The 23,576-nt window shown below is 37.3% G+C and overlaps 1 protein-coding gene across 2 annotated transcripts in view; it reads right to left on the bottom strand.

The window, feature by feature from the left end:
* The window catches only part of PLCL1 (phospholipase C like 1 (inactive)), a 359,754-nt gene that overhangs the window by 31,516 nt on the left and 304,662 nt on the right, over positions 1–23,576 (bottom strand). For both annotated transcript variants that reach the window (XM_055290111.2, XM_055290112.2), the window contains exons 4-5: positions 23,454–23,529; positions 21,007–21,116 (exon numbers count right to left, since the gene is read on the bottom strand). In XM_055290111.2, coding sequence (XP_055146086.1) covers positions 21,007–21,116; positions 23,454–23,529 — 186 coding nt within the window. The remainder of the gene's footprint in view (positions 1–21,006; positions 21,117–23,453; positions 23,530–23,576) is intronic.

Here is a 23,576-nt window from a genome sequence, read left to right as displayed (position 1 = left end):
GCCTAGGTCCCAATTTCCCAGGACCATGACTAACCACCCCCAAGAAACCTCATCTTCCAACTTCTTAATTCTGGCAAGGAATAGTCAACTTACCCAAAAATTATAACTAGTACATTGCCCCCAGCTTTTTATGCAGGCCCATTTTAACAAGAGTTTTCTGGAGAAAATTATCAAAGGACTGACCATCATGCTAATTAGTAATTTCAAGGTCAGACAATTGTAATTATTTTAATTACATTATATTATGACAGGTATATCTGGGAAAGGCAGAAGCCAGTGGAGTAACAATGGGTGTATTTGTTGAGAGATAAGCTAGTGAAATTCTAATCACACTGGTTAAGGAGACTGTCCTATCTGCCCACATAAAGAGCAAGTCATGTGGCCAAGGGCACCCCACTTTACATAAAAATGCATCCTAATTAAATTACATTTTTCTGCCAAAGATCAAGAGAAAACTGTGGAGTTTTAAGTTTGTGTCCTGATGAGTTTTGCACTAGGAAACTCAAACTTCAGCTTTCTCCTCCTAGGTCCCTGTATTAGTCTGCTAGGGCTGCCATGACAAAGCACCACAGACAGGGTGGCTTAAGCCAGGGTCCCCAACCTTTTTGGCACCAGGGACTGGTTTCATGGAATACAATTTTTCCATGGACTGGGGGGCTGGAGGGGGGTGCATAGTTTCAGGATGAAACTGTTCCACCTCAGATCATCAGGCATTAGTTAGATTCTCATAAGGAGCAAACAACCTAGATTCCTCACATGCACAGTTCACAACTGGTTTCCCATTCCTATGAGAATCTAATGACGCTGCTGATCTGATAGGAGGCGGGGCTCAGGCAGTAATGCTCATTGCTGCACAGCCTGGTTCCTAACAGGTCACAGAGCGAGGGTTGCTCTGTAGCTTAAGCAACAGAAATTTATTTCTGACAATTCTAGAAGCTAAAAGTCCCATATCAAGGTGTTGGCAGGGTTAGTTTCTTCTGAGACCTCACTGCTTGGCTTATATAGACGGCCATCTTTTCCCTATGTCTTCACATGGTCTTCCTTCTGTACCTAAGTCTAAATTTCTTCTTCTTATAATGACACCCATCATATTGGGTTATCCCCCGCCCCACCAATTACCTCATTTTAATTTAGTTACCTCTTTAAAGGCCCTATCTCCAAATACAACCACATCCTGAGGTACTGGGGGTTTAGGATTTCAACATACAAATTTGTGAAGGGGACACCATCAAGTCCATAACAGTCAACCCCTCCTAATGTTCCAATCTCTGTTGCAAGTGGACTTGTTATCTACAGCCAACCACACTAGAACCCTCTGTATTTAAAATTGACGGATAGTTTGCCTATTGTAACATGAATAACAAACCCTTCCCTCCCCATCTGAAGATGAGCATCTATCTCTCTGCTTTTATATATTTACAAGTTTGGGAGTTTAATTGTCATTATGAAGTGTCGATTTACCATTGTTATTGAGCTTTTTCATTCATTGTATATGAAACAGCTATGGACCAGGTGGGGCAGTCTTGTCAGAGAGTGGACAAGGACTCGGGGTCCACACTGTCTGGGTTTCAATCATGGCACTACTACTCATTAGCTATTAGCTAACCTTTCTGTCCCTTGGTTTTCTCCTGTAGAAAATGGATATCATAATAGTGTGTACATATATCACATAGTTGCTATTAGAATTTACTGATTTAATAAGTACTAAACATTTAGAACACTGTCTAGAGAGAATTCATATTTTATAACTGTAAGTGATTATTTGTTGTTAAGTGTATTTTACATTTTAAAAATATATTTTAAAACTAGAACAAATTCAGTTCCAATCAGTCATATGCTTGATTCCAGCTTTATGGTGAATATTCTAATTTTCTCTAAAATGTCCCACTTCTTTCTGGTATACCCAATTTGTTTTACAATAATTCTCTAGTTTATTGAATAGAAATAATGATGATCTCAAGATGAGAGGATTATTCCAAAAGTGTAACTGAGACCAAAGGGTTTGCCAATTTGGAGCATAAGTGAATACCGGGGAGGAGAGCATTTTCTAAAAGCATTTTCATATATTTATGGCACTAGATATATGATGAGTTCTTGGTAAATATTTAAAGATTGGCAGTGATGAAGATGGTTATGATTCACAAAAGAAGGAAGAAACTCAAAGATAAAAGTTACCCAGATTTTAAGAAAAGATCATATAAAAAATCTAAAGTTCAGTCGCTTTGATTGTTAATATTTAAACCATGCTAGAAAAAGACAATAAACCTAAAGGGAGTTAAAGCGTCTTTTTCTAATCCTCTTATGAGCAACCAAAGGCAATAGTGACCAATGTCTTCTTCCACTGGGATAATTGTTAATATTTTTTATAGATTTAAATTCATATAATTCAATTCATCAATCACATCTTGAGCATATTTTGTGTGCTTCTTCTAGAGTAACAGTAAAAAATTAAACATAGGCATTAGAAGAATAGAATATAGAATAGGGCCACCAAAAGTTGTATATAATGTATACTCAGGATATCTGTGTACACATGTATATCGATGCCTGTACACAGCATGAATTGAGGGAAATGGCTTGAAGGAGCTGAAGCACTGATCTAGGAACCTGTGCAATTATATCAAATAACCCTGAGAACAGTCACCAGTTGCCTGAGAGTCAAAAGATGGCCACCAGAAGGAAGAGAAAAATAAAGATGGGCGCTGGTCCTATTGAGAGAAAAAGCCAAAAGCAAATTACCAGTCCAGTGCATATGGGAGCCTGCCTGTATTCTGAAAAGATGGAATACTCTGGTAGGAAAAGATGAAACTGAGTAAAAGAGTAGGCCAGGTTCTTCAAATTATGAGACAGAGCTGTAATAACCAAAACAGGATGGTGCTGGCATAAAAACAGACACATCGACCAATGGAACAGAATAGATAACCCGGAAACAAATCTACACACCTACAATAAACTCATTTTCGACAAAGGTGCCACGAACATACAGTGGGGAAGAGACAGTCTCTTCAATAATGGTGCTGGGAAAACTGAATGTCCATACTCAAAAGAATAAAACTAGACCCCTATCTCTCACCATTTACAAAAATCAAATCAAAATGAATTAAATGTAAGACCTCAAACTACGAAACTATTACAAGAAAACATTGGGGAAACTCTCCAGAACATTTGTCTGGGCAAATGTGTCTTGAGTAATACCCCACAAGCACAGGAAACCAAAGCAAAACTGGACAACTGAAATCACATCAAGTTAAAAAGTTTCTGCACAGCAAAGGCAATGACCCACAAGTGAAGAGACAACCTACAGAATGGAAGAAAATATTTGCAAACTACCTATCTGACAAGGGATTAATAATCAGAATACACAAGGAGCTCAAACAATTCTGTAGGAAAAACTCTAATAATCTGATTAAAAACTGGGCAAAATGTCTGGAAAGACATTTCTCAAAAGAAGACAAACAGCAAACAGGCATATGGAAAGGTATTCAACAACACTGATCATCAGAGAAATGCAAACCAAAACTACAAGGAGATATCATCTCACCCCAGTTAAAATGACTTACATCCAAAAGACAGGCAATAAAAAATGCTGGCAAAGATATGGAGAAAAGGGAACCCTCATACACTGTTGGCGGGAATGTAAATTAGTACAGCCACTATGGAGAATGATTTGGAGCTTCCTCAAAAGACTGAAAATAGAGCTACCATACAATCCAGCAATCCCACTTCTGGGTATATATTAAAAAGAAAGGAAATCAGTATATCAAAGAGTTACCTGCACTCTCAGGTTTATTGCAGCACTGTTCATAATAGCCAAGATTTGGAAGCAACCTAAGTGTCCATCAGCAGATGAATGGATGAAGAAAATGTGATAGTACGTATGGAGTACTATTCAGCCATAAAAAAGATTGAGATCCTGTCATTTGCAACAGCATAGATGGAACTGGAGGTCATTATGTTAACTTAAATAAGCCAGGCACAGAAAAACAAACTTTATATGTTCTAAGTTATTTGTGGGAGCTAAAAATTAAAAGAATTGAACTCATGGACATAGAGAGTAGGAGGATGGTTACTAGAGGCTGAGAAGGGTAGTGTGGAATGAGGGGAGATGAGGATGGTTAATGGGCACAAAAAAAAGAATGAATAAGACCAAGTATTTGATAGCACAACAGAGTAACTATAGTCAATAATAATCTAATTGTATATTTAAAAATAACTAAAAGAGTATAATTGGTTTATTTAAAACACAAAGGATAGATCCTTGAGGGGATGGATAACCAATTTTCCATGATGTTATTATTATGCATTGCATGTCTGTACCAAAACATCTTGTGTACCCCACAAATATATACAACTATGTACCCATAAAAATTAATATTTTTTAAAGAGTAGACCAGGAAAAACAAAACTCCCCAGAGGCTGAAGTAGGAAAAACCGGACAAAATTTCAACCCCATGAGAAAACGGAGCTGCCAAGAACTGCAGAAACGTCCATCTTCCCAAATGACACATAGGCATCCAATGGTGACGCTGGACACAACGTCCAATATGAAGAACAAGCTTTGGTACACAGGCATCTACAGTGACCTTGGATATCATGACTGTGGATATTAAGGACAGGTTTTGGAGTCACACAGATCAAGGTGTGCATTCATCCCTACGGCTTACTAGTTAGTCGCATCATCTTGAACAACTTGCAGAGCTTCTGTAATCCTCTGTTTTCTCCTAAAACTCAGCACTGTACTAAAGCACAGTCCCCACCCTGAAGGAGCAGGATTTTGTATGAGAAAAAGACATAGGGACACATCATCAACATTTAGTTAGTCAGGGTGGTGAGCATGGGAATAAAATTATGTATAAGCTACAGATCTGGCACTAAACAGGAGATAATTTGGTTTTGATGAGAATTGGAGGGTGAGGGGTATGGAGGGACAAGAGCAGGGAAGGCTTCCCTGGAAAGGCAATGGATAACACTAGTGCTGGATGTGAGTGATGAAGAGGAGCTGGTGGGTGACTGAGGAGGGAAAGAACATCACAATTGGCAGGAACGGCAGTGCAAACGCATGGAATCCCACAACTGCCTGATACTTCCAAGAAACAGAACTGCGGGCATGGAGAATATGAAATGTGAAGAGATAGGGGTAAGCAAAGCCCCCATCACAGAGGACCTTCTATCCAGGTCAAGAACTTGGCATTTTTTCTTGAAGCTAACAGACTAATATCAAATCATTTCCCTCACTCAAGAATTAGGCTTTTTAAAATATTTATTTATTTTAAACTCTCTTAAATGAATTTAGAGCATTTTTCAGAAGATTAAATGAATTTAATTAAATGTTATTACACAAGAAGGATGTATTAGATTTGAAAAGAGGACTGGATATTATTTTCCAAATGTCTACAGTTTCTGTTGTCAAGTTACAAACTGAATCAACTATGTTTGGTTGTCAAAACCAATCAAAGTTAAGATCTAGCTGAGTTACAACTGACATTTTCCTCATCTGATGTATGTAATACTCTGGATTCTTGGGCTTCTCTACTGTGCTTCAATACACAAATAACAATAGTTTCACAAGAGGACACACTACTGTATATGAATCCTTTTGAAATGACTAAAGATTTATCCTAAATGTAAACCTTACTAGGGAAAATCACTACATTAGACAATAATTATAATTAATGTAATAATAGTTAAAGGCACTCAAAACTTCATGGAGAACAAAAGGCTAGAGATAGAAAAATGCTTAGACTGACAACTTCATGGTAACTACATGACAAATCCGGAGGGCACTACTCATACATTCAGTGGGAATGGCACCCCCTACGGTTGTGCAGTGCACAACTGACATAGGAGTATGCAGCAGCTCTGGCCAATTCAGGGGATTAGACTGTTAAACCTTATGCCGCAAAAAAGAAATGACAGACAAACTGGTATAGAAATGTCTAATCAAAAGCTCCAGGAAAGTAATTCTGGTTGTGCTGATGTTTAACTTCAATGAAATTCATAAAGTTTCATGTAATTAATTTTAAAGCCTCCTGTAGTTCAGAGATCTCTATGAAAACTCTTCCTATCTTTGACAAAACAGCCAAAGGATCTGACCTTCCCGGGAGCTGTTATTTAAAGAGGAAGGACAGTAGTAATCACTTGATTATTTGCTCCTCTCTCTCTCTCTCTCCTCTCCCTCTCTCTTTCTGACCAGAGAAAAATCTCTCGAACAAAATTATGCTTCCTGAGATGAACCCGGCAATTTTTAAGGTGGTGGTTATTAAGTAGAGGATGACCAAATGATTCAGTCTGGTTGATAAAACTGTGATTTAGCAGCAAAGACTGTATTTTTCAGAATTTAAAATTGTAATTTCCATCTTGATGGCATTTGTAATTATTATATTGCTTACACATTTTTATGTTTTTCATAAGAACAGCTGAGAATACATTTAGTTAACCAAAACCTCCAAAGAAAATTTCATTCCTCTATTATTGTTATTATCATATCTACATGTATTATTACAGAGCTTACAATAAGCAGGGTTTAATAAATGAGTTGTTTAATATAAGAAACAAGAGCCCATGATATAACACATATACAAATACACACTATGCATACATATAATTGCTCCTTTCGATGGTATTCTTCCTCTCCCAGGCTAAAATGTACTATTGATAAAGGAGAACAGGAGGAAGTTGCTGGCTTTTTCCCTCTCTAGTTTCAGAGTACACGTAAAGACTCTATGGGCTGACTCAGAGGATACACAACACACATTGTTAAGAAGCTTCAGTCTCACCTACTCAGATTTAATACTAGGACATAGTTACCTCTAAAATATGATTTTCCTATACAAGACTTTATACGCTAGCTTTGTTTTTTAGCAGTCTTAGATATCAGTTTCTTGGTTGATAGCAAACCCACGATAAACAAGAACCTATTTCCTGCAACACGTGTGATAAGTGTGGAGAGCCATCTGGAAGGTAAGGGAATGAGGAAGCGGTGTGTAACCATCCGTGATTTCACCAGCAAATAAACTGTATGTAAGTCTCGAGGGTCTATAGGACTGTTTCGGCATATGTTCAAATTGTGCCCATCCAAGCAGTTTGGAGGAATAAACTTCTGTTACAATAATGTACCACCAGAGAACATGAGTAATTCTAACACATTTAACCTTCCCTTTCTATATATCTTTGCTTACAAAAAAGTGAAGCCCAATTGAATCTGAAAAAAAAGAAGAAAAAAAAACAGAAAATGACTGATAGAGACCCATATTTCTGACCCAAGGAAATCAGAATTTGTTGCTGAAACCCAAGTTATATTTTCAGGGTATCCAGTATATTTTAAACGTATATGAAAAATATGTCTCTTAACACATGCTTAAGAAAAGGAGCTCAACTTTCTGAGACTAGATTTATTTGTAATTGATCAGGAAGTTTTTTTGACCCAAGAAAAGGAAAATTCCCAGGCAACACATTCATGAACCAGTTTTATTCTAGTTTTTTTGATAATGCCAGCTGCTAAGTAGCAGACAACTGGGAGATCCAGAATATTCTAGTTCATTAAGGAATCCCTCTGAGAGATTTGAATTGCAATATTTTTTCCCTGGAATACATTGTAAAGCAATTTAAGAACTTTCCATCCCTCAGTACAACTGACCCAAAAATCCATTGAGAATAGTTATCTTTTAAATAAACACTCAAAGACTTTAGCTATTTTTAGAACACATAGCTTCGTCCTGGCAGATTTACAAATCCCATCATGAGGGGTTAGCGTATATCACTGCATAGGGAAGGATTCTCTTCTTTGTCTCTGAAACCCTGGAGCTTCTACATAACGACTTGTTAACCTTTCCATAATATTATGCAATGATGCAAAAGTCTAATACTTAATTCTAAGTCATGGTTCTGTGAGAGTCTTTTCCTTCCGGAAGTTACCTTTTTTCAAAGCATTAATAAAATTATGATAATGATCCGTATTTCTTGTCTTATTCAAGTAGTTATCTGAAGAGTTATGTGTAAATTTTTATGAATTTAAGCGTATTTTTAAGACTCCAAGGGGATACATTTTTCAAAGAATCTATAATTAATCTCATAAAGCCATGAGTTTTTCCTTAAAGGGAAAATTCAGTTATTAATTATCCTGCATTCATAGATAGGTATCTTCACTTACCACAAATACTAAAAGTATCAATAATGTATGGAGAGTAATTAATAATACAAAATCATTTTACAAAAAGTGGGAAATAAGGAGAAAAAAGATTTATCCTCCTGGCCTATTACTATGAGTATGTAATCTCATATTTGATGTATCTTTGAGCACATTGTATCTTCTTGAAATAAGAAATGTTTAATTAAACTGGAAAATAACCACTTATGACTCCAGGGCAACTTTTTTGCTGCTCCATAATTATGATCTTTTCAATATGACTTTTAAAAAGTAGCATCTAATTTCATTATACTTAACCTAAATTATCCTTTAGATTTTTACATTTACATATATGTATGTACACATATACATATATACACACATAACATTTTACATATACATGTATATTTATATATATTTATATATATTTATATATTTAATAAGTATATTTTTATATATTTATATGTATATATTTTATATATTTAATAATTTTATATTTCATAAAATTTTTATATATATGAGATATGGCTTGGCTGTGTCCTCACTCAAATCTCACCTTGAATTGTAATAATCTCCACGTATCAAGGGAGATTGGTGGGGCCAAACGGAAATAATTGAATCATGGGGGTGGCTTCCCCCATACTGTTCTAGTGGTAGTGAATAAGTCTCATGAGACCTGATGGTTTTATAAATGGAGTTCCACTGCACAAGCTCTCTTGCCTGCCACCATGTAAGACATTCCTTTGCTCTTCTTCCGTCTTCTGCCATGATTGTGAGGCTACCCGAGCCATGTGGAACTGTGAGTCCATTAAACCTCTTTCTTTTTTAAAGTAGCCAGTCTCGGGTATATCTTTATTAGCAGCATAATACAATATATAAATGCATATGTTGACAATGCTCAACTTTATCTGAGCCCTGTGTTCCAGGAAACCAGGGATAGTTAAGAAATCCCCCCATCCTTTTGTGTTCCTCGAAAGACCTTATTTACTGCAAAGAACCCCTCTTCCCCATAGGACTTAGCTAAGACTCATGGAATCTCCCTTGTTTATCTGTGACATGGCCAGGCACAGACCTTTCAAATTCCCTTTCTTGACTAGCTGAACTGTTTGTCTGTTTGTGTCCACTAACCAATCTGGACAAAATATTAATACCTACTACCTGGACTTGGCCAAACTTTAATTAGGCTTCTCTCTACCCCTTAGGCCCTGGAACTTTGACCCACTCTCATCCTGAGTCAGCACACAGCCTCTCCTTAATCGCCTCTTACCAAGAAAGGACTGACCACAGGAAAGATGTTTCCTAACTGTAGGATCAACTGTGGGATCACGCTACCCACTCCCTCATATGTGCTTCTTTCTGATCTTCTTTGCCCTTCCTTATAAAAGAAAAATCCTTTCTGCCTGGCCTTTCAAATGCTTACAGATCTTAAGGTAGGAGCATTCTCCACATTGCAATAGTTCCCCTATCACAGTAGTCCCCTCTCTTTATTGTGATAATTCTTTTGAACAGATTCTCTATCTAAATTCAGATTTGACTTTATTTGACAATGTCTGTATGCATACCATATATATGTGTATATATGTATATATATATATAGATATAGATATACACACACACAAACACACACACACACACACACACACAGAGAGAGAGAAGTGAACTCATTTTGCTCTGATTTGGGTTAACAATAAGGAAATTAGATAGATGTAGCCCATTTTTGTCTTCCTTGAGTAACAATATCAGAAAAGGAGCTTGTGAGTATAAAACCTACAAGGGCTATAAGAAACCAGAATGAAACAATTTGGTTATCAATGTTTTCTTTCTACTTATATCACTGTAAGAAATAGTGAATGCAGAGTTAAGACATCAAACTCACTTAAGCTACAACTCACCTTAGGCTAAAACTCTGTGTGTAAGAAACAAATTTTCTCTAAGGAAAATTTTCCTGAAAGAAAAGTAAGACCTTCAATAACTTCACAAATTGGAGCCAAGTCCTCTGGTCTATGATGCATCTATTCATTAGGATCCTGCCACTTTTGAATTATTCAGATTCATTATAAAATGCAGCTTTCATCTGAAAAAAAAGTGTACCTCCAAGAGATGCTAAATTTAGTTCTACTGGAGATAAAGTGGTGTGTGCTTCCATAATCATGTCAACAGCCCAGCTTTTATCTCTACTAAACTCCTGGGCAGCACAGCTGGGATGCAGCCACCCAAGGCAGAAATCTGGACACCATGTAACCAGTCTGCCTATTGCTAAGAAGCATTAACATTCTATTTGAACTGTCCTATATTGTTGGATAAGAGCTGTTTGAAATAATGTTTTAAACTTGTGGCTTTTTTGAAATTATAGATGCATCAATTATACTTCAAAAAATTTACCCATATATCTAACACTAATACTAATATTCTATATTATATAACTCTCTCTCTCTCTGCATCTTTTCAGCTTTAAATTGTAGAAATTTCTCAGAAACCTGAGAATCCTCAGGAGGATTTCTCATCCTCCTCTGCAACTATAAGCTATCAAATGAATTTTATGGATACACATGGTTAAAAAACTTTGCTGCAGATTATATTTTAGAAGGTGGATGATTAAATTAATTTGTAATTAATATGGCCAGATTTGATATAATAACAAATTAGCCATAATGCTAATGAGTGGTAATTAAATGAGCAAGGCAGAAATTTTAGAACTCCCCAGACCATGTTGAAGAGGTCCAGCACATCTTTATTTTGATGTGTTTTCTTTTCACCATTATTTTCAAATTGTTTTGGCAACCACACTCAAGTATAAAGATACAAGGCAGGGTTTTGGAATCTATGAAAGGCTAGAATATTTACTCACCACTGAACTGGTATTTCCTCGTGGAAGACTTCCCTGACCTCTCCCATTAGGTCAAATCCCATTGCACACTCTCATAGTGCCATGTACTTTTTTAAGGCACCCATCATAAGGACAAATTTAACACACATCATGTGATTGTTAAATGACAGCTTCCCCCACTAGACTGTCAGCTCTGAAACCAGAAGGCCACATTTTTATTCACCAGTACATTCCCAAGCACAAAGCCTGTCACCTAGTAAAGATGTAACAGATACACTTGTTGAATTAATAAATTTGGTTTCACCAAAAATAAAATAAAATAAACATTTGTTAAATTATTGTTTGCTAATTTATGGATTAGAAGCCTCATTTATGCATTGCACTTCCTTATTTATAAATGCCAATGTGGAAATAAACAACATCACCTTCTTGAGGTGGGAGAGAAGGGTCTTTATTTTGCACTAATTAGCCAGACAATAACAAGATGCTACAAATGTGTCTAGGAGTATCTTTTCAAATACCTAGTCCAAGGATAAATACATCACACTTGGTTTATAACCCCCAGATAGATGCTATGCCTTCTAAATGTATACTCTGCACTTTATAAGGCCAAATAATATTTTCTTTTGTGTATAAAAATAATGGTACTGACACATGAGATTCAAGCTGTTTTTCTAGAAGTGATCCACCCATTCTCTCCCTTCTGCCACCCACCTTCTTCCTGGTAATCAATGATATCCATTGTAAAGCAGCTGGCTAAGATTCCAAGTGAGTTTAGGGCTTACTAGGTTGAGCGAGACTAAACTGGCTGCCACTGGAATAAGACCCTCAATTTTGGCTTCATCCCTATTTTGCCCCTCCCAGTTGCATTCACCAACCGTTTCTGGCATGACTGTTACCGTAACTGTTTGCCAAAATGCCAACATTATTTTTAAACGTGTAATAGACAAAAAAATTAAAATAAACTTTACAACAAAATATAAATTGAAGAAGTAAATGTTGCCTAGAGAAGACACAGAATAGATTCTGTGGTAACTCCTCAGTTGATAAAGGACAGATTGTAGGTCTGAACAGTAGAACTCTGGCTGTGGAGGAGGGGGCATGAGGAAGGAATATGAAAGGATTATAGCCTTTGTAAAGTTTTTGCTAGAGGCGTGGCTCTTAAACTTTCTCTGTCCCATCAAGAAATGGCAGCTGGCAATGTCCAGACTAAAAGCCAATGAATAGCAAAGCTGTCCAAGAGAAACAAGAGGAGGCTGGCTGGGCTCTCAGGGGTCCTGGGTCTGGTCTTCTGCTTTGGGATTGTTGTTGTTTTGCTTTGCTTTCGTGATTGCCAATCGTACCTGTCCAAGGACTCATCTGTATCCATTCACTCAGGGGTGATCAGGCTCTGGGAAGCTGATTCACGCTAATCAAGCTCATAGGAGATGGACCAATAAAAAAGAAAGTTAACTGATTTACTTACAAAGAGAAATGTGACTACTGGGCAGATGGAACTGGTTATACCACTTGGTCAATTCATTCTATTTTCCACTAGAAAAGTATACTGGGAAACTAGATTGAGAAAAGAGAGTTGCTATGTAAATATAGTGTTGTAAATAAATTGTTCTCAAGCTACACTCTCTCGCTGTAGCTTTCTGCACTAACCACTGACTACTGACAGTAAGCATATTCTGTCAAGGTGATTGAAATATTCATGCTAGATGGACAGGACACTCACTCCCTTAGATAAGTAAAATAATAAATATAAAGCACTTGGTAGGATACTTGATACATAGAAAGTGCTCAGTTAATACAAACCATTATTACTATGGTGCTGTAAGTATTTTGACAATATAGCATAGTGGGATGACAACATGGCCTTTAGAGTTAAATCCCTGCTCCATCACTCACTTCCTATGTGCCAGTGGGAAGGCTCTTAACCTCTTGAGCCTCATTTCCCCTATCTGTAAAACGGGTGTAATATGAGTAACTTTACAGGGTTATCCGTAAAAGTAATTAAAATGTTGTGTAAAAAATCACTTGATTATTGTAAGCACTGAATGTTCTTTTTTAATAATAAAAATAACAAACACTTGTATAGCATGTGCCAGATGCTGCTTTATATATATTTACTCATTTAGTCCACATTATAACCCTATGAGGCAGGGATAGTTGAAGAACCTGTCACTGGTAGATTGTATTTACCAATATCTGCTCCTCTTCCCTGAGAAGGTTTACATTTGTCCCACTCCACTGAAATCAGACTTGACTGTGACTTGCTTTGACAAGTCAAATGTGAGTGGAAGAGACATGTGACTCTACTGGGCAGAAGCTTTTAAAGCCCATTTTTGCATCCCTACCTCTGGGATTGTGGAAGTGTTTGCTAGGATGGAGTCTCCATTAGCCTGTGTTCCTGAGTGACAATTACTTACCTGTGATGGACATGTAGTACAAAGCAAGAAATAAGCCATTGTGTTATATTGCAGTAGATTTTCAGATTTTCATTACTATAGCACAACCCAGCATACCGCAATTGATACAAGAGCATAGAGACAAAACAAAATTTTCCCAAGGACACACAGCTAGGAAGTGCCTGGCTGCAGCATCTGTACACTTAATCACTTTGCCTGCTGTTTCTCAATAATGGATAGTATAATAATATCAATATTAAGAATGGTTTATTATTAATGCATCATTGTTGTTGTTTGGAGGTCTGTTTCTAGACTTTGTAAATATGTGTTTTTTTTCTGAATACTCAAAAGGAATCCTAGCCTTTCTCTAGATTCTACAGCAACAACAGCTGGCAGATGCCAGAGACACCACTGGAAAAGTTCTCAATAGACAATGTGGATAATACTGGCCATCTCCCTTCTTTATATACCCTCAGGGAGCCCCCAAAGACATGGCCACTATGTCTGTTGGAAGAGCCTGGTTTGAACATTCACACTAACAGGCCCCTCTCCACAGTATCTCATAGAATGATTTTAAATATCTGTGGCCAGTAAGTGAAGGGCAGCCCACTTCTCACTCTCACTCAGCGTTCAGAGATGGATGCCTCTCCTCATACTTCTTTTCCCATTAGCCCATCATCTGTTTCCTTTCGTCTCTCAACAATGAACAGAGACTTCAAATGTGTTTTCAGGCTCTAACTGAAAGCATATTTCTACACTGACATCCATGTAATTTCCTCTATGTAGCAAGATTCCCCAGAACTGTAAGGTCCTGAAATTTGGGAATTCAGTGAGGGAATCTGCCTGGGTTAGAAACATAACTACACACGGAGAAGTGAGAAGCTTCAATCTCTGCTCTTCCCATGGAAATTGAAAATGTTTTAAATAAAAGCAGAAGGAGCAAAGGCTTAAGTAGTGATAAAAAGCAAAAGCATTAGGGGGAAAATTAATAGTCACATATACTAAACATAAATTTATAAAAGCAGACCAGAATCATGGCACACATTGGAATGCATTAAATTATAAGCTGGAAATCTATCCAGGAAAAGTGTAAATACATATTTAATAGGAATGACCATTGAAGAGGTAATAGTTTTATTCATTTTTTATTTATTGCCTGTTATTCAACTAGTAATCAATGAAATTCATGAATAAATAAGGAGGGCAGCTACTTCTTAACCCTTTTATTTCTTCTTTAAGCTCTAGTGATTACCTACTTCATAGCTTTTCCTTTGTAATAAAATACTTATTAATTATATTTCTTTAATATTATTTTTATATATTTCTACTTGATACTTCTCTAGCCTGCTAAAATTGATTTTTACATAAAACTTCTAAAAACACAAAGTAATAAAATTTAGTTTCCTAAAATAGCCAACAGGACAAGTTAGAAAAATATATATTGGGAAAGCTCACTAAAATGCTCCCCTTGGGTTCTTTCTAATTTCAGTTTTATAGATGTGATCACCTTTACAATGCAGTTCTTTTTGTACTTAAAAAGTCAAATCACTCTGGATAGAGTTCAAGACTTTAGATGAATTCCACTTCATTGCAAATAGCATTTCATCAGTGATATAGTGTAAGTCCACTTCTTTCTCCCAAGAGATCTTCAGAACTCTCATGAGTGAAACACTTCCAAAATTACTAACAATGTACTAGAATATGTTAGCTATGTAAGTGAAGTTGTAGTATCCCTTTCTGAAAGCCTTAAAAAACAGGAAAAATTTCCATTGTGAGATTTTAATATTATGTTGACAACCAAATGTCTATAGTTTGAGTGTTTGTGTCCCTTCCAAAATTCATGTTGGAACTTAATCCCCAATGAAATAATATCAAGAGGTGAGGCCTTTAGGAGGTGATTAGTGCCTTATAAAAGGGCTGGAGGGAACTAGCTAGGCCCTTTTACCTTCTTTTGCCTTTCTTTCCCTTCAGCCATTTGAGGAGACACAGTTCCTCCCCTCTGAAGGACGAAGCAAGAAGTCACCATCTTGGAAGGAGAGACTGTGCTCTCACCAGACACTAAACCCACTCCTGCCTTGATCTTGGATTTCTCAGCTTCAAGAACTGTGAGAAATAAATTTCTGTTGTTTATAAATTACCCAGTCTCAGGTATTTTATTATACTAGCACAAACAGACTAAGACACAAAGCTGATTTCTGAAGGACATCATGGAGAAGAAACAGAGGGAAAGGTCTGTTAACATGTGAGGGTGGAATGGAATGGAGTTATTTTGAACCAGTGATTGTCTTGAAAAGGTACTGAGGACTGAATCATCCTATCCTCCTAAGTAAACACAATGGCTATGTAAGGAGACCAATTTTGTGTACAATAGTGAAAAAGAAAGAAAGGAAGAGCAAACTGACTGCTACAGTTGGATATAGACATATGGCAAAAGTGTGGAAAAATGCAAAAGATACGCTAAGCAAGTCCCTACACTGGACCCATGTAGGTGCTAGAATACGAATTAAAGAAAAACACAAGTATGGGATCTTCCAGAAGCACCTCGATTTCAGTTTCCTTGCTAAATACTAAGTCCTGATCTCTGGAACAATTTGGACACTGTAATTATAATTCTTATTCATTTATTGTAGAGCTAGTCATGTTTCTTTCTTCAATTTTTTCTCCAGCTTCCCTGTCATTTTTAATATCAGACAAATGTAATATTGAACTGCAGAAAACACTAAACAATTTATTTTTCAGTCTCAGCTCAATTTACTCTAAAGCCAATGCCCCTTTGCACCACTCCATGCTGTCAATCCCCCAACTTGCTGAGGGCACATTTCTCATTTTTTTCCAGCTCCTTCCTTACTTATTGGAAATTACACTGGAATTAAATATTTTTAGAAATACAAACCAACACATTTAAGCAGAATTGGTTAATTCCCACTCCCTCTCTCTAGATAGTATGGAATACTAGTCTAAATCATGTATAAGGAAACTTTTTCAGTAGGCAACGCAGAATTGTATAGGTAAGTCATACCACAGCCTCCTAATTCAGTGATTATGTCTTTCCAGGATGGTTATTAATCATTCAACCAACTGGAAGCAAGGTAAATTGAATCTACTAAACTTATAAATAAAGAGCATTTATTAAAATACTTAGAGGAGCTCTGAAAATCAATAGCAAGGCTGGAGAATCAAGTAGGAACCAAGTGTTTCAGATCTAATGCATAAGAACTAAAGGAAGAATCTTTTTTTTTTTTTTTTTTTTTTGAGACGAAGTCTCGCTCTGTCACCCAGGCTGGAGTGCAGTGGCGCAATCTCGGCTCACTGCAAGCTCCGCCTCCCGGGTTCACGCCATTCTCCTGCCTCAGCCTCTCCGAGTAGCTGGGACTACAGGCGCCCGCCACCATGCCTGGCTAATTTTTTGTGTGTATTTTTAGTAGAGACGGGGTTTCACCGTGGTCTCGATCTCCTGACCTCGTGATCTGCCCGCCTCGGCCTCCCAAAGTGCTGGGATTACAAGCATGAGCCACCGCACCGGAAGAATCTTATAGAAAAAGATGTCTTCTTAGAGCAGCACCACTGGAATAAAAAGTCTCCAACAGAGCCTAGGCTCTTTTTCTCTTAGCTATTAATTCAAATTCAAAGGAGGTCATTTGTCCAGCTCTTGGGGAAAGGACACCAGATTAACAGGTCCCAAACTCAGTGGAGGAGAAAAAGGAGCTATTGGAAGTGTGGAAATGTTCTCTACTCTTGTTTAGTAGTAGTCCACTACTCTAGTGCTCAAGCTGAAATGCCAGCAGCTAGTATGTGAGTTATAATAATAGAAAATCAATTCTGTCTGAAAAGCTCTCTCTTGGAATAATTTGAACAGCATTTGCTCAATCACATCTAGCAATCAGCTTCTGTCACTAAACCAAGCAAAAACATTAACAAATCTCTGACAACACCAAGTGGGCCTAAGTCAGAAGTTAACAAAGAAATAAAAATAACAAAAACCTGGTTCCTCCATGTTCATCCTCACCTGGCAAACAAACAAACAAAAAACAGCTAACATATATGCCGTCTAGTTTTGTGCACTGTGACTTACATCTTTTGTATGTATTATCTCACTTAATTCTCACAAAATCTGGGATGTAGGTATTATTACCACCCTGAGGGAGATTATATAACTTGGCTAGTCTCACCACTGTCAGGTAATCACACGGGGCCTGCATTCTTATTCCTGCACTAGGCTGCCTGGACCCAATGGGATTGATATGGTTTGGCTGTGTCTCCACCCAAATGTCATCTTGAGTTGTAGTTCCCACAATCCCCATGTGTTGTGGGAGGGACCTGGTGGGAGGTAATCAAATCATAAGGGAGGTTATCCTCATGCTGTTCTCATAATAGTGAGTGAGTTCTCACAGGATCTGATGGTTTTATAAGGGGCTTTTCCACCTTTTGCTCAGCACTCCTCCTTGCTGCTGCCATATGAAAAAGGACATGTTTGCTTCCTCTTGCACCATGATTGTAAGTTTCCTGTGGCCCTCTCCGCCATGCTGAATTGTGAGACAATTAAACCTCTTTCTCTTATAAATTAATTACCCACTCTTGGGTATGTCTTTATTAGCAGCGTGAGAAAAGACTAATACAGGGACACAGCCACATGGATGGAGTTTTAGAGGAGGCAGAACAGTGTAGTGGATAGAACCATGGGCATGAGTTAAAAATTGCAGGCTGGCCATTTACTAGCTGTGTGACTCCAGGCAAGAAATTTCAACCCCCACAAGCCTCAATTTCCTCATTTGTGAGATGGAGAGAGTCCTATCAGAGTCAGCATGTCATGTTGCAAGATTGCACTGTTGTGGCAAGGAAGAAAGGGGAAATGTACATAAAGTACCTAGCCTTGAGTGCTGGTCACAAAATGAGTGCTGAACAATTGATGGCCATTATTAGTTACATGTCTGTCTCTACTTATAGACTAGTCTTGGAGACCCAGGTAATCCTCTTGATATTTGTATCCCTAGCACCTTTCTGTGACTGGCACATTAACAAGCCCATATAAAATCTTCTGAACATAAAATGTATATATCAGGGTGCACACTGCCACATTATAATCTAGGGTTATAATAAGCACCTCTTTAACACTACAGCTCAAGTTCATCCCTGCTCCTTAAGCAAATGATGCCTTATCCATCCCCCTCCTCCACTGGCCTCAGACTGCTAACTTCATGAGGTCAGGGTCTATATCTCATGTTCTCCATGTATCCCCAATGCCTAGCACAGAGCCCAATACATAGTAGGAGCTTATCACTTGTGGACTGAATTTTTAATAGACATTTGTAATATGTCTTACAGTTAACCTAACGCTTTCACATAAACATGTGAGGCATCTCTGCAGCACAGGTTAAAGACACAGGGTCTGGAACCAGACTGCCTGAGCTCAAACTTTAGTTACACCATTTACCAGCTGAGTGCCCTCGGGAAATATACACAGACTTTCAATGCCTCTGTTTTCTCACCTGTAAAATGAGATTAATAACAATACTGAGTTGGTGTGAGTATTAAATTGTTAATTCATATAAACCTCATAAAACAGTACCTAGCACAAAATGAGTGTCCTTTAAAGGTCAGCAATTATTAATTTTGTTTGTAGCTATTTTTCTCCCATTTAGCTGTCAAGAATATATTCCGTCTGCCTAAATCATTTAGTTTTTCATGTAAGAAAATATAAAAAGTGGCATATTTACTTCAAAATTCTAAAATTAATATGCAGTAGAGAGCAAATCATAATCTCAAGAAAATGACTTCCAAAGCTATTTGCAAAAAGAAATGTATTTATAGGAACTGTTCTTAAAATAAAAATCCTCAGTGGCCCTAGATATCCTGTACTTTGTCTCTTTGAAATAATGTGTGTTGGAACATTCCCCAGAAGCATTTGTCATTATTCTTTTCACAAACAAGAACAGCCATATTGACTTGAACAAAAGTATTCATGTGAGTAAACACACACACACACACACACACACACACATACACCAGGCAAATTAATCTCACACACGGGCTGTACCCTGCCTGCACCGAAAACCTCATTGCCTTATTAAGGCAAAAACCATGTCAATTCCAGTATGCAGCTCCCCATCTCCTAGAGTATGAACCTAGAGATCAAGCCACACATTCCTTAAGGCAGCACTTGACCCAACTTCAAACAATACTACAAGCTACAGTAATCAAAACAGCATGGTATTGGTACAAAAACAGACATATAGACCAATGGAACAGAATAGAGAGCTCAGAAATAATGCTGCACACCTACAACCATCTCATCTTCAATAAAGTCAACAACAACAAGCAATAGAGAAAGGATTCCCTATTTAATAAGTGGTGCTGGAATAACTAGCTAGTCATGTGCAGAAGATTGAAATTGGACCTCTTCCTTATACCATATACAAAAATCACTCAACATGGATTAAAGACTTAAATGTAAAACCTAAAACTATAAAATCTCTGGAAGCTAACCTAAGAAATACCATTCTGGACATAGGACCTAACAAAGATTTCATGACAAAGACACCAAAAGCAATTGCAACAAAAACAAAAATTGACAGTGGGATCTAATTAAAGAACTTCTGCACAGCAAAAGAAACTATCAAGACAGCAAACAGACAACCTACAGAATAGGAGAAGATATTTGCAAACTGTGCATCCAACGAAGGTCTAACATTCAGAATTTATAAGGAACTTAAATTAACAAGCAAAAAATAACTCCATTAGAAAGTAGGCAAAGGACATGAACAGACACTTTTCAAAAGAAGACATACACGCGGCCAACAAGCATACAAAAAGGTGTTCAACATCACTAATCCTTAGAGAAATGCAAATCAAAACCACAATGAGATACCATCTCACAGTCAGAATAGCTAAAAGTTAGAAAATAACACATGCTGGAAAGGTTGTGGAGAAAAGCAAATGTTTATACGATGCTGGTAGGAACGTAAATTCATTCAGCCATGTGGAAAGCAGTGTGACAATTTCTCAAAGAACTTAAAACAGAATTACCATTTGACCCCAGCAATCCCATTAGTGGGTATATACCCAAAGGAATATAATTCCTTCTACCATAAAGACACATGGACATGTCTGTTTGTCACAACACTATTCACAATAGCAAAGCATGGAATCAACATGTCCATCAACAGTGGACTGGATAAAGATAACGTGGTACATATACACCACAGAATACTACACAGCCATAAAAAAGAATAAGATCATGTCCTTTGCAGCAACATGGATGGAGCTGGAGGGCATTATCCTAAGCAAACGAATGCAGAAACAGAAAACCAAATCTATATGTTCTCACTTATAAGTGGGAACTAAACAATGAGACCACATGGATACAAAGAGAGGAACAGCAGACACCAGGGACTACTTGAGGATGGAGGGTGGGAGGAGAGAGAGGGTCAAAAAACTACCTATTGCATACTATGCTTATTACTTGGGTGACAAAATAATCTGCACTCCAGTCCCCCGTGACACGCAGTTTACCTATATAACAAACCTGCACAGGTAACCCTGAATCTAAAGTAAAGGTTAAAAAATCCAAAGCATCATATTTAATCCTTGACATTTCTCTACACATTGGAGAGATGAGGAGGAGAAAAGTAAAGGCACAGGGGACATCTGAATGTTTCATCTACCTTCAATACTGTAATGTTCCAAGCAAAGCTCTCAGTTGCTTTGTTGAGTTTTCTTCCCTTCAAGCCTTCTTTTGCCCCCAAATTATGAAGTTCTTCATGGAACTCCATCCCTTTGAAGAAAGAATGCATAAGAAATTTGAGCGTATATCTCAGAAAAATGGGCATCTTACAATGAAAGTATTATCAGTAAAATATAATTTCACATTCCTGTCTTCTCATAATTTCCAAATCCCTAAATTGAATCATCCTTTTCATTCTGTTCATCCCACCAAGTAGCTGTCCTTATGCACAAATTGACAATAGTCAATGCATTAGGCTAAACTGCATTTAAAACAGCCAAGAGCCACAGAAAAAGACATGAGAAGAAAAAAAGTAAATTCTATGGGTACAAAAAAATAGGAAGAATGAATAAGACCTAGTATTTGATAACACAACAGGATGACTATAATCAATAATAAGTTAATTATACATTTAAAAGTAACTAAAACAGTATAATTGGATTGTTTGTAACACAAAAGAGAAATGCTTGAGGGGATGGACACCCCATTTTTCATGATATAATTGTTACACATTACATGCTTGTATCAGAACATCTCATGTACCCTAAAGATATATACACCTCCTATGTACCCACAAAAATTAAAAATTAAAAAAAAATTTTAATTAAGTAAATAAGTAAGAAGCAAATTATTCCAACAGGTTACATAGACCTTGTTTGTCCTCTCCCTGGTTTATGCATGAAATGGTCTGATGTGTCAATGGCAACCATATGTGAGGAATGCATATGTCTTATTTTTCTTTACAAACCATCCCTGTCGCTTAATAGTAGGTCCTGGAACCCACATAGATAACAATGAGCAATTAGTAATGTTGACTAAAAATAAAAAGGCTTTTTTAAAAATAGCATTTTTAAATCTGAATACCCAAGTGTTTCAGATTTGGGAATGACCTTAAAGTATTTTTAGCTCAACCATCTGCTGGAGCTTAAAGATTATGAAAACCATCACCATCACGTTTCTTCAGCCTTTGTCTTAGCACCTTAAAGATGGAAATCATATTCTCTTATGAACAGCTCATTCCATCTCTGGAAAGCTATGACTGATATTGAGCCAAAAATCTCCTTCCTTGGAACTTCTACTCCTTGGTGCTAGATGGACACAGACCAAAAAGGTCTAAACTCTTTTCTACAGTGCAAGCTTTTAGATATTTGAAGAAAGATATTGGGTAAAATCCCTTCAAGTCTTCTCTAGGTTAACCATTCGAACATATTCAGCTTACCAATGAAACTCTTCTTTAAGTACGGCATCCAGGCAAGGCCACTGCATTGCCCAGTTTCCTGGAGCTGAGCTCTGTAGGAACTTGCCTCCAGGAGTGAACACTGTACTCCAAATGGGCTTGGAGAAGCCTACATGAGGTCAGGGATCTACCACCATTCTCCTTGTTCTAGTTTCAGTTCTAGGCTTCAGTTTGCTCACAGGTGACATGTGGTTAACAAGTGGGTTTACCTCATGGGACGGAGGTAAAGCTTAAGTGAATCAACACATATAAAGATCTCAGAGCAGTGCCTGGCATCATGTAAGTATCAGGTATTATTATTTTTGTGCTTCCTGTCAACAGAAACATCTAAGCCTGCTGGTCAGCCAGTGAAAAGCACCATTTTAAAAGTTTGGTCTGAATTCGAAGGGCAGCTCCACCGCATGTTGATATGGCACCTAGGGTAAGTCACTCAGTCTCTCAGAATCTCAGGTGCCTCATCTATAAATTGGATATAATGATGATTACTTTGCAGAGTTGTCATGAGTAAGACAGTGTGTGTGCTTGGTACAGCATATGCATATGTATCAAGCAGTTGCTATTGTTGTCATCTTCCTCGTCATAATCATTATTGGGTGTGTGGATACAGAAGGCTGTGGATTCAGGAGATGAAAGCACAAGGGTGTGGATGAAGGTGAACAGAAATAAACAAGTGCACTATCACAGATATGTGACTCATCCCATACTTAAAAAGAAGGAACAAATCTAAATCTAAAGTGAAGACTAGTAATGGGGCAAAAGCCTAGAAGATTAATAGGATTTTGGTTCCAATTGTAAAATTGAAGTGGGTTTTAAGGGACTGTATGGAACCATAGCTTCAATACCAGCAGTAGAAGGTTTTGATGGGATTCCAAACCACAAAACTAGATTCAGAAACCCTCATCCCTCTAGACTTCTTCAGATACCACCCCAACCCTGTATGCTCACATACAACCCACCTATTATCACTTGGATTTCGTCTGTACTAAACAAAGACTAAAGTGTAACTTAAAGTATAGTTAAGCAATGCTATAAAATAATTGAATATTAAGAGAAGAAGCAGAAAGTTTCTGAAAAACATCTACCAAGAATTATTATAGTTTCTAAACAAAATAGAAAAAAAAACAAACAGAAAAAAAATTAAAAACAATTACCTGCTTTCTGACACTGTACAATCTTTTCCTGGACTGTGTCTGCCATTTCTATGAGAAACCGGCTCTCTTGAATCATCTGTTACAAAATAAACATCAAAAAGGTGGTTGTCAGAATCCTTGAAC

The sequence above is a fragment of the Symphalangus syndactylus genome, chromosome 8 (assembly GCF_028878055.3).
Source record: "Symphalangus syndactylus isolate Jambi chromosome 8, NHGRI_mSymSyn1-v2.1_pri, whole genome shotgun sequence".
In the NCBI taxonomy this organism is placed as follows: Eukaryota; Metazoa; Chordata; class Mammalia; order Primates; family Hylobatidae; genus Symphalangus; species Symphalangus syndactylus.
This window is presented reverse-complemented; position numbering and strand designations above follow the sequence as displayed.